The sequence below is a fragment of the Ambystoma mexicanum genome, chromosome 1p, assembly GCF_040938575.1.
Source record: "Ambystoma mexicanum isolate Mex_15411 chromosome 1p, UKY_AmexF1_1, whole genome shotgun sequence".
Lineage (NCBI taxonomy): Eukaryota > Metazoa > Chordata > Amphibia > Caudata > Ambystomatidae > Ambystoma > Ambystoma mexicanum.
This window is the reverse complement of record NC_090921.1, coordinates 247,673,089-247,685,710: the sequence shown is the minus strand read 5'-3', so window position 1 is coordinate 247,685,710 and position 12,622 is coordinate 247,673,089. Positions and strand designations below refer to the sequence as shown.

The 12,622-nt window shown below is 48.6% G+C and overlaps 1 protein-coding gene across 1 annotated transcript in view; it reads right to left on the bottom strand.

The window, feature by feature from the left end:
- Positions 1-3,592: 3,592 nt before the first annotated feature.
- Positions 3,593-12,622, bottom strand: part of LOC138473089 (vomeronasal type-2 receptor 26-like) — a 67,718-nt gene continuing 58,688 nt past the window's right edge. The window contains exon 3 of the mRNA XM_069611623.1: positions 3,593-4,497. Coding sequence (XP_069467724.1) covers positions 3,593-4,497 — 905 coding nt within the window. The remainder of the gene's footprint in view (positions 4,498-12,622) is intronic.

The window sequence follows — 12,622 nt, the reverse complement described above, 5'->3', positions numbered from 1 at the left end:
TAGGGAGTCTAACAGAGAAAAGCCAATTCAAGATATCCCACCTGAATATCACGGTCCAAACCTTCTCCAGTCAGTAATCTTCCATAGAAAGCTGTGAGTATCTCGTATTTCCCTTTATCTGCATATTGTAAGGATCCCTGCTCATCCATTAAACATGCCATGTTTTGTCTGTTTTCAATAGGCATACGCTATTTGCTTTATTACTCTGTGCATAGTAATATTATTTGGTACGTAATAATGAATTTGCTCTATCTGTAGCTAAAGTTTTTCCCTAGCTAGTCTGAGCTCCATTTAACCTCTCTGTGAATCTTTACGCATGTTATAATTCCTCTTTTTTTGCCTGGGTTTCTAGGCACTCCCTAACATCTATTTTGCCCTTAAGTAGGATGATGGTTTGCTTTCAATTCTCCATGGAGAACCGCCTTTATATTATTCCCATGTGTTCTCCCCTCTGTGATTGTAAAGTGCTCCATTGCTTCCCAAAGCTAGGTCCATGCTCAATAAATACTCTAATAAAGGTGATAATAATAATAATAATAGCAATAATAATTATAATAATCCCACAAAATACAGAGCCAGAAGTCATGTCTGGCTATTTCCATACGAGCAACAGAATCCTTAAGAATGGGGAGGCTACAAGTTCCATTCAGGTTTAGGTTGAGATTGTGCCGTTACAATTTGCAATGAGGCTGTTACATCAGTGTGATAAGAAAACATTCTTGTTTCAATGCTAGACTCTGACGTGATGGAATTAGAGAGGAAGAAAATATGAGGAGGTCAATACAGGAAAAACCTTTGTGTACATGAAATAGTGTATGCCCTTTCGTCCTCATAAATGGCCAAGCCTCAATGAGCCCCAGCTCGCGCAAAACTCTTACAAAACCTGCAGCATTCTTAAACTCCAAAGTGGACGGAGGAATATTTTGTCTGTGGTGGGATTTCGAACTAAATTGAAATCGACACCCAATGCAACCTCCCTTGCAATAAAGGCAATTAGCACCATGAGACGTTTCGTAAAATATTTGCTGGTTACAATACGGAAGATATACAAAGAAAATGGTCCTAAGGTAGGCAAATAGGGTACCCTTCTCGGAATGGGAGAATTTTGTAAATTGAGGGTTAAAATCTTTTTAGTTTAAATTAATTTCGATATGCAGGGCACCATCTTCAATCCTGAAAACTATCGGATTAATGATCATTTTTAATGATGACCGCTTGCTCACTGTGCTTTAGAAAGGCTCATCTTCACCTTAATGAGAATGAGAAGGTCTAACAAGGCCAGAACATGTGTCTGGGGTTGCTGTTGGTACTCTTGTACAGAGGAGAATTGTCTAGCATTTTGGGGTTGGACTGCCTTTGTGGTAGGGACCAGTCTGATACGCAAATATAGATGTCTCCTCTGTAAAGGGTTCAGTGAGCTACAATGTGGTTTCAGACCCTCCTGAGCGAAAGGAATCCCATAGAACAGGGTATTTGACCCATGTTCATTCTCAATAGAGGGGCTCCCACACTCTTGTTTAGTTTGTTTTGTTGTTGTGTTGGAGGCTATACTCCATGTGTTTGGTCCAACTCAACATCTGAATCGTCCAGAATCTTAATAAGGAATTTGAAGAGGTCTTGTACATACAGCATTAAATATGAATCTTGCACTTTTTGGGGATGACTCATTTTCGAATCCTATTTATCCATGCTCTAGTTTAGTCACATTCCTGTTTAAGTTGCAGTGTCAAGGATTTCAATTCCAGAAAATCTGCTCTGTTGGAGACCTCTGAAAGTTCATACCTTAATCACATTTGGCACTTTCTAACTTGTCAACGTGAGAGGCGGCTGCCTTGAATCGTATGTCCACCATTGCCACCCTTTGAACTAAATCTGCACCCTACATTTGGATTTCCATTTTACTCTTGGACAGCAGCATGTCCCTTTTCGTGGCTGATGTTGGCAAATCTTAGCCTACCTCAGGATTCAAGTGGTTCTGAGTCTCTGGCACTAGGTCTGTCTTCCTCGCTGTGTCTTGGACGTGCACAAGGTATAGGATATCTCCTTCTTTAGAGCTCTTAGTCAATTTACATGCCATTCTTCCTCTGTCGAGAAAATAATAGTTTCCTTTTATAAGCTCTAAAATTGCTAAGATCTGTATTGTGTTACACTTCCACCAGGGCCCCACCAGGGCTCAAGTCGAGAGAGAAACCTTACGAATAAGAATGAAACTCCCTGCAAGCCTGCCTTTAGCCAACTATAATGATCAGAGTGGGGGAAAACTATTCTATGGTCAGTCCCAGGCCTGTCAATAGGAAAGTCAGCATAGGGAACATCTGGCTATAATCCAAAGTCAGAGTGGACTAGATAAGTCCAAACTTAGTGTTTCGTTGTCTGTTCCCCCATGATCACTAAATAATTGGCACAATGACCTTGGGCGGCCAAACCCCCTTAAGATAGGAGGTATACAGACTGGTTACAGTGCAGAGTTAGGGAAGACATAACCCATAACCCAGACATTTACTGCTGATTACAAGAGTAACCCTTGTTGTCAAGGAAATTGTTGCAGAACCTCTCTCAGCAGTGCCAGGTCCCCTCAAAGCACTTAGCTCAGAGAAGCCCTCATAGAGCATGTCTGATTTGGTACTCAGTCAGGCCACACACCCCTATTTTATATATATATTTAAAGCTTTCTATTAGACTCCTGCGTATGAGAGAGGCCTGGTTACAATGTATAACCATGTTTTACAATATCCATTTTTCTAAGGAGTGTAATGAGTGCATTTTTGCTGTAGGGTGCATATTTGAAAAACTATGCCCTAGTGGTTTAGGATTGAAGAGAGGGGCGGGGGCTCTGCGCGAAGCAACACTTTCATATTCATGGCGGCTAGGGTAGAACGCAAGGCACAGCATGGTGTGGTTTGGTGTGCCGGAGAGTGCGAGGTAAGTGTAAGACAGGGCCGTACAGGGAGGGGGGAGGATGGAGTGGACAGGGGAAACGTCAAGGAGAGGGAGGGATGATGTAGGTCAGTTGAGTGGTCTTTCTCCAAACTCATGCTTCGTTTATTTGATTCAGCCTAAGTTTGGAGCAACCTGATTGGCTGACGCACCAACCAACAGTAGTTATAATGTGTATATTTTTCAGTATACCAGCGTGGGTGTTTTCTTTGGTTAACTATGTGGAATACCTTCCCAACCAGCCCTACACCCTCGTGGAGTTAACCACGATTGCCCTGCCATAACTACTTTCTGTAGAGAGGTTTAGTTTACATTTTAGGTTGGATTTATGCCTCAACTCGGTTGCACAGCTCTCTACAAAAGGGTTGTGCAGAATTCATTCTAACTAAAATGTATCAGGAACTTGGTTCTCAGTACATTATATTAATATTTTTGGGATTTAACTATGAACCAAGCGCCCAGTTACCTGAAGGTTTGGTGTGCGGTACAAATAAAGAAACTAAACTAAACTAATGCAGGGCAGACTGATGTTCAACTTTGCACACAGAAGGTCAGAAAAGATAAAAGCTTGAATCCAAGGTCTCCACCAGAAATGCCTTTCTCACACAGAATGGTGTGCCCCTGCATTTGATTTGTTGATGTCTGTTCCATACCATCAGTGGCTGAATTTCACCTTCAAAGCATTTCGGCTGTTCCTATGTGGTCGAATTAACATGATGTAACATTTAGGAAAAAATATGCAAACTACAATTCCCAGTGAGGATGAGATAATTGTGAAGACCTCCACTGCCACCATGTACTTTCCTCTGGTGTTCTGATATGCTGGGAGGAACAGTGTCCACACTGTGAGGAAGGTCACCATGCTGAATGTGATGAGCTGGGCCTCGTTGAAGCTGTCAGGCAACTTTCGAGCACGAAATGCAACCAGAAAGCTGGCGAAGGCCAGGAGCCCCATAAATCCTAGGACACACCAGAAGGCTGTGGGGGAGCCCTCGTTACATTCAACCACCACTTTCCCGATCAGGGACTTCATATTCTGTTCCACATAAGGAGGGAAGGAGGCCAACCAGACCACGCAAATCACAGTCTGAACTAGAGTGCAAGCAATGACAATCAAGGCTGGGATCCTTGGGCCAAGGCCACTCATTAAGTTTGTGCCAGGATGGGTGGCATTAAATGCTATCAGGACCAAAATTGTCTTGGCCAGTAAGCAAGAGACGCTCATGACAAAGAGGATGCTGAAGGTGACCTGTCGGAGCAAGCAGGTGATGTTGGTAGGACGTCCCAGGAACAGGAATGTGCTAAGGAGGCAGAGTGACAAGGCAACAAGAAGGAGGCAGCTGAGTCTTCGGTTGTTGGCTTTGACAATTGGCGTTTGACGATGCTTGAAAAAAATGGCTAAGATGGCGATAGGGACAGAGGCACTGGCTGTAGTCATAGTAGCCAGGGTGTAACCCAGGGGCTCTTGGAAGGAGAGGAACTCAATAGATTTGGGAATGCAGCGATCACGATTCTCATTTGACCACTGGTCATCCGGGCACTTGATGCAGTCTGGTGAATCTAGAATAAGAAAGAAACAGACTTGAGAACAGATCAGACGCACTTCCCCATGCTGTTGGTAGCTTAGTAAGTATAGGCAGAACAGAAAGTGGGGGTTGCAAAATCATATCTTGTATTATTGTGCCCTTTCCATCAAAGTCTGATTTGGGAAATGGAAACATGCAATGTAAGTCAGCCAGCATGGCATGTGTGAATGTGCAGTAAACATGTATTACATGGGTGAAGCATTCCAGCTCATCCTGCAGCTGGTATTACCTTTTGTCAAATGCCATTAAAGGGAATGTAACATATTCTCACTCAGAGGACCTCTTGTCCACCCTTAAAAGGAAAGGAGGCAAGATGCTGCCTTTGAAGGTGATTCTTTTTAGCGCTTACGAAGTAATCGGGGGTGGGTGAATCATAGGGATTTTGAAATGGCATAAAGACTGTTGTGTAGTGGAACCTCTGGGGTGTGTCGCCCCTTTAAGGGGTTGGGTCCCTCCCCCATGTATTGCCCTTTTAAGATGGGCCATGATGTCGTCATGGCCCAACCTAATGAAAGGGAGTCCTGCAGGCACGTGCGACACACGGCTGCAGACCCCATGACTAAGTAACCGGTGTGTGTGTCCTTTATTGTGGCCTGCAGGCCCACCCTGAACACAAGGGGCCTGCAGGCCACGGCATCATGGGGCCTTGCACACAGCCAGCCACACGAGCCTGCTGGAGGCAGCAAGGTGAACTGGACATCTACTGAGGCACTGAAGCCTCCCCTGTGCTGGTGTCCCATAGCACTACAGGGGGGGCTGGTACGATGTCCCATGCCAGCTCCACTCCGCAACATTTGGCGACGAGGAAGTGGTCTCTCTCTCAGGAAAGAAAAGGAGAGAGAGAGAAGACCACGAGCACACGAGGTGCAATCAATCTCCACAGGCCTTCAGTACAGCACCCGACCCTCACTGCAGCCAGGATGGACCCGCGCTCCACCGCACGCATGACGGTGATAGCCCGGGGCACCCTGCGGTGAGTTGTATCCTGCGGTGCTCGGCAGAAAGGAGATAAAGTGGAGCGGCCACAGTAGCAAAGGAAGTGGCTGTTCCTGCGAAGAAAGGGATCTCCCCCTTCCCTGGGGCACCCGCCGCAAGCAAGGGAGAAAGGGCCCCGTGCCCGAAGTGAAGGGCGGCATCGGCCGCACAGGAATGGGGGCCGCGCTACGAGGAGGCCGCACGTGTTCTCCCCTCCCATCCAAGAACTGGAAAGAGTGTCCCGCAACCTTTGCCGCAATTGTGAAGAAGCGGGTCGTCGCCCGCCCAGCGGCCAGTGCACCATGACTCCTCAAGTGGCGTGTGCGCCAAGAAGGAAGGCGTCGCGGCATCCGCTGCATAGTGAGGGAAGGCGAGCTACCCACCCCACACCAGCTGTGAAGTGGAGACGGCGCCCGCCACAACCAGGCTATCCCCAGAAGAGGTGTGCGGCCCACCCCCTTTCCACCCCACCGCCAAGCGGAGGAAGCCGGTCCTGCGACCTCTGCCGCAACCAAGAGGAGTTGCCCTTCCCCCACCCGCACGCAGCACCAGGAGTCCCGAAGTGGCGTGCTCGCCACGAAGTTAAAGGAATAAGCAGACTCCGTTTATAGAAGGGGTAAGCTACGCGGCAACTGCCGCACCAAAGGAGTGAGTTGCCCCTCCCCCACCCGCCGTGAAGGAGAAGCGGCGTCCACCGCAACAAGGAAAAGCCCCAGAAGAGGCATTGCTTGCCGGGAGAGAGGTGAGCTGCCCGCCCTCCCCACCTCAGATGGGAAGAAGTGTGTCCTGCGGCTGCAACGAAGAGGAGCTGCTCCTCCCCTACTCAACCCGAAGCGGCTACATATGTGGTATCTGCCGCAGGGATAAGGATCTGCCCCTCCCCCGTGTGCCTGCCACCACCATGGGCCAGGCCAGAGAGGAGAGACAGGGGCACGAGTAACGTTAGGGAAAGCCGCAGCTGCACTGTGGCCATTCTGCCCTGCGGCGGGAAAAGGGGAATGCTCCAGAGCGGAGTGAATAATGAAAGAGGGGCAAGAGAAAGTGGGTGTGCAACGCTGCAATAGATGTGCAACATAAAAGTGACAAGTACGCCACGGCACAAACACCCTGGCACAGGACGCAAGGACAAGGACCTGGGGGGGCGTAGCCCCATGGCCTGGTGCAGGACTCTGCACACCCAAAGCAGCGGTATGTCACCACGACACAATTCAAGGCAACAAGTGGCCTGACACAGAAGCCACCCTGACTGACTGCAGGCACCCTGTCTGAACAACAGGTGGTCTTAACATCGAATCAACAAGGCCCCTGAACAGCCAGCCACTGGTGCTGCCCCGCATGCCACACCATCACAAGACGGTACCAACACCAAGATGCAGCACATCCGGCAGGCACTGGGTTGCAGCTCGGGACGAGTGCTTGTGCGCCCTCCTGTGCCATGGAACGAAATAGACAAGGAAATGGAACAACCTGGACGCCCAGAGGTATGTGGGTCGCTGCCTTGCCCACGTCAAGGGACGGTGCCGATGTGGCCCCTGGCACCGGCCAGGTGCGGCTTTGCCGGCTGGGAACTATATCGTCATTGCATCGGTCTGCAATGGCCGCTCATGGGTGACAAACTGATCTCCAGCAAGTCCTACCGTAGCGTAAAAAAGGGCTCAGTACATTGAGGTTGTGATGCTGTAGACCTGCATAGTATGTACATGCTGAAAGTAGGCTCAGTAGAGGACAGCAATGTGAAGCTGTGCTCCTGCAGGTGGTGGGGATGATCTTTTGGTACCAGGGATTACCAGTGAGCGTCATGCAATGATAGCAGGTCCGCACCCCAGGTTAATAAAGGGTCGATAGTATGCGGTCCATCTGCCAACCGTCCATCGGGGAGGTGCTCCCCCCCTGCCCATCACCGATTAGTGCACCATAACGTGAGTCCAGAGGTGCTAATAGCACGTCCTGTTAAAGATGGTGCCTCACCTCTGAAGTAATCTTGTTCTGCATTGAACAAAAAGGGTGTGGGAAAATTAGGTATGTTATATGACAAGTTTGTGTTTGTTTTTGTTCCCTATGAAAAAGGAGGGATGTTGTGTAGTGGAACCTCTGGGGTGTGTCGCCCCTTTAAGGGGTTGGGTCCCTCCCCCATGTATTGCCCTTTTAAGATGGGCCATGATTTCGTCATGGCCCAACCTAATAAAAGGGAGTCCTGCAGGCACGTGCGACACACGGCTGCGGACACCATGACTAAGTAACTGGTGTGTGTGTCCTTTATTGTGGCCTGCAGGCCCACCCTGAATACAAGGGGCCTGCAGGCCACGGCATCATGGGGCCTCGCACACAGCCAGCACCACGAGCCTGCCGGAGGCAGCAAGGTGAACTGGACATCTACTGAGGCACTGAAGCCTCCCCTCTGCTGGTGTCCCATAGCACTACAGGGGGGGCTGGTACGATGTCCCATGCCAGCTCCACCCCGCAACAAAGACTAGCATTACAGTGGTGTGGGTTGCAGCAGGATTGGTGAGATCTCTCCCAAGTTAATGTCCTGCGCTGTGTGTTAGAGTGCTTAATTTGTTGTAAGTGCCAGTACCCAAACGAGTGTTTGGAGGCTGTCTGGCATCACTCTACGTGGCACCAACACTAGTTCTCAAATTTGAGGAGAGAGACGTTTATTTTTTCACGTGGAATCATGTGACTATGCCATAGTATGTTGTATATTGTCATCTCTCCATTAGTCTCCCTCTAAAGTCTTTCTCATGTCCATGATTCTGATTCCCTCATCTTTCTTCCATCTAACAGTCTTGACCTGCAAATGTCACTGTCTCTTTCTTTCACTTTGTCATTCAGAACATCTAACCCTGAGTATCTCTCTGTTCCCAGCAATTCCCTTTCACCTCCTCAGTTTATTTATTTTTCTTAAATCTATATTGATTGCATAGTATTCAAATGCTCCAATTAATCATTTTATTGTTTGGATCAATTGGGAAATGGCCATGATTTTGCAGATTACTGACATTTTGGCGGTGCCCTATTTCTATAAGGGACACAAAACTAAGGCACAAATACATTGAGAGATTTTTGGAATCTACTTATACCCTAGTACGAGAGAGATGAATGGATATGACTGATGAAAGGAGAACATATTTCTATGAGAAGGGCTTAGAAAAAGTGGGCGAGGGTTGGTGAGGTTAGAGAGAGCAGAGGTAGGGTGGGTAGAGGTAGAGAGAGCATGGTACAGTGGGGGTACAGGGAGTGGGAGTAGGGCGGGTGGGATGGGGTAGCAAGAGCTGAGCTAGGGTTGGTGGGTGGTGGTAGGGTGGGGTTAGAGAGAGCAGGGGTAGGGGGGGTGTTGGTAGAGAGTGAAGTATGGGTAGAGCGTGGGGGAAGGGTGGGTGGGGGTGGAGAGAGCAGGTGTTGGGTGGGTGGGATAGGGAGAGTGGGGAAGGGTGGGTGTCATTAGAGAGTGGAGTATGGGTCGAGAGTGGGGGTAGGGTGGGTGAGAGAGAGAGATTGGGGTTAGCCTGGGTGGGTGGGGTTAGAGTGAGTGAGTGTGGGCCGGTGGGGTAGAGAAAGTGGGGTAGGATGGGTGGGTGTAGAGAGAGTAGGGGATGGGATAGAGTCAGCTACTTTGGCCAGAATTACCTCCAAGTTCCTCTTCCTCGTCCCAGTACTTACGTATGAGGCACCTTGCCTCATAGTTAAGTACCCGAACGAGGAAGAGTGGGACTAGTAGTGATGATTATTACAGGTAACTAACATGGGCATTACCTCCATGTCCCTCTAACTAATCCCAGTAGTTGTGTATGATGTACCATACCACATACACAGTACTGGGACGAGGACGAGTATGATATGATATGATATGATATGATATGGCATTTGTAACGCGCCTATACACAAGTGTTTCAAGGCGCGAGGAGGCAGGGAGGGGGGAACAAGGGGAAGACAGACAACGATCCTACTAGGCCAGGTGTCATTCAGACCACGCAAGTGCAGGGGTAGGGGGAAGGGAAAAAGTGCAAGGGGAAGGGGGAGAGGGGGGAGTGCAGTACAAATAAGTAGACTAGAAATAAAATAATAAATAAATAGGGCCAGCTGGTGGCAAGTTCAAGGTAAGTGCAGACAAGTGCTGGGGGGGGGCTGTAGTGATACAGAGACAGTCCCGCAGTGCAGGGGTTGCCAGGGAGGCAGTGCAAGTGAAGAGTGACTGGGCCCAGGACCGAGGTCGGTGAGAGTGGTCCAGTTGCAGAATCAGTGCAGTTTTGGTGAAGAATTTAGCAGGGGAGAGGGAGAGAGAAAGCAGAAGTGAAGAGGAAGGTTTTGAGGTGCTTCCGGAACCGGAGATGGTTCTCCTTAAGTTTCAGGGAGGCAGGAAGGCTGTTCCAGAGGGAGGCCCCTGCCGCGGAGAGAGATCTACCCCCAACTCGTTGCTTCGAGAAGCGGCTGACCCTGAGGGAGTTGGAGACGGATGAGCGTAGGGCTCGGGAAGGAAGATATTTAGGAAGAGAGAGTTGAAGGTATTTAGGCCCCAGGCCCCAGAAGGCCTTGTGGACAATGCAGAGGGTTTTGAACTTAATCCTCGCAGCCACTGGGAGCCAGTGTAGAGATTTCAGTCCTGGAGAGATACGGTCCCTGGGCTTGAGGCCAAGGACAAGTCTCGCAGTTCTGTTCTGGATGAGTTGCAGAGGGCGGAGAGTGGAGGCAGGCAGATTAAGATAGAGGCTGTTACAGTAGTCCAGCTTCGAGAGAACCAGGGCTCGGGAGACAGTGAGCTTCTGGGGGAAGGAGAGGAAGGGAAGAATACCTCTGAGGAGGTGCAGCTGGTAATGTGACTTCTTAGAGACGTCAGATATATGAGGAGAGAAGGAGAGTGTGGAGTCGAAGATGACCCCGAGGTTTTTTGCCTTGCAGGTAGGAGCAGGAAGAGGGCCAAGAGAGGCCGGCCAGAGAGTAGGGCTAGGAGTAATGAAGATTATATGCAGAAGCAGCCTGGTCACAACAGCGCTAATGCAACATGCCACGCTCAGCATCAAACCCGCATCTGCATGGTGAGGGCGGTCATAGCGGAAATACTCAAGTAGAGGGTGAGGTGGCATTGAAATGGCACGTCCCTCTACTAAATCATGGTCCCAGTCACACTTTGGCTAGATGTGAGAAATACCCATGCTTGGCACGTGAGCATGGCACGAAAAGTAATTACCCATTCATGACCTTCATCAGGGTCGGAACTGGGGCATAAAATTGTCTCAGGCACCAATTAAAAAGTGGCCCACGGTTGCAAATGGCAATTAATTCCTTTTGTGACAGACTGCTTGAGTAGTACCCAATTTGATAAAATGTGATGCAAACTGTGTTTATTCAGTAACAAAGGTCAAAAATACTAGCTGAATTGTGAAGTAACTCATTACACTGGCCCACATTTGGCCAAAAAAGTGGCCCACTGTGACCCAAAAAAGTGGCACACAATAATGTGACCAGATAAAAAGATAAAACGGGACAGGCATAGACATAGAAGTAGGACTACAGTGAACAGTAAACACAAACAGGACTCGGAAAAAACTGGGAACTGCAGCCACCCGCCAAACCAATGCCGGGAAGGGGATTATTAAATTAAATAACTATCAGGACCCCAGGACAGAGGGCGATTTCCCGGGACTGTGCCGGGAAAACTGGTGTTTTATGATATTCTGCACCCCCATGGCAGAATGATGCAGGAGGTGTTCAGAAATCTTCGGGACCGCGCCCAACGATGCCTACAGCCATACACACCGCCTGAAAATGAACATTTTGTGTGGCCATGCTGTTGCCCACCCTCCAACAGCTTTGTTCTTGGGATGTCACCCTACCACACTAGAATTTTGATATTTGGGTATTGCTCTATAGACCAGTCCGAGCCCTGACTTGACCACCGCATGTAAACCCATGGGCGTAGGACATGGGGGGAATAGGGGGAATAAATCCACCCCACAATTTTAAGTGGGGGCGATACAATGGCATTTATCCTCCCCAGTTTCCCCCAGTTTGTGTGTCTCTCTGCTGCACCAGTTTGTGTGTCTGCAGCGTGTCCATGTGCAGTGATGCATGCAAACTTCAGACTCTGAAGTTTGCATGCAGTTGAGATACTGGCGTAACAGGGGCCCCCGCAGCCTCTGCAGTGTGGGGGGGGCCATCCAGCACATGTCCTGGAAGATGCCCCCCTGGAGAAAAAAATGAAAAAACATATTTTTTCAAAAAGTATTTTTTTAAATGTTTCTTTTTGTAGTCACTCTGTATTAAGTCCGAGGGCTCTCCCCACCCCATGACATGGAAGACTCCAGGCTGGAGGCCTCCATGTCATGGGGTGAGGGAGCCTTCAAAAAGAAATCGTATATTTTTGAAGGCACTCTGCCTTCATAAAGAATTTTTTTTTGTTATGGATCAGTCCTTAATGGAAATCATTTCTTTATGACGTTAGAGTGACTTCACAAAGAAACAATTTCTTTTTGAAGTAATAGGGTTCCCCACAACCCCATAACGTGTGCGTGTCTTAGTTAATTATGAAAGGGTGTACACTTAAACGTGTAGGTGGTTGCCTGGGAGCGTGTATGGTGAAAAGGTGTACACTTAAATGTACGGGTGGCTGCTTGGGTGTGCCCGCATGGTGAAAGGGAGCACAATTAAATGTATGTATGGCTGCCTGGGTGTGCCTGTATGGTGAAAGAGTGCACATTTAAATGTATGGATGGCTGGCTGTGGGTGTGGGTGTATGTATATGATGAATGGTGTGTGTGCTTGTGTTCAGGGGCGCAACAAAACCTACATTTCGGGGGCTAATCCTCCAAATATTGGGAGAGGCGCTAACTTCACGGGCGGTGGGGGAGGGGCAAACTTATTTGTGTGTGGGGCATCTAACTTCTTTATGCATTTTAATGATGAGACTATTCTAGTGCAGCTTCAATGTTACATGCAGTTAACTCTCTCCTTTAAGTTTGAAAGTTTGGACTGCTGCGAGAATGAGCGTTCTCCTGTCCCCTCTCTATCCTTCCAATCACTCCCCTGACATGCAAGTACTAAACCCACATCACGATTTCAATTGCCTAAAAAAATGTGGCATTTGAATGCAGGTACTAACAGTGAAATGCTTTACGTTAGTAATTGCT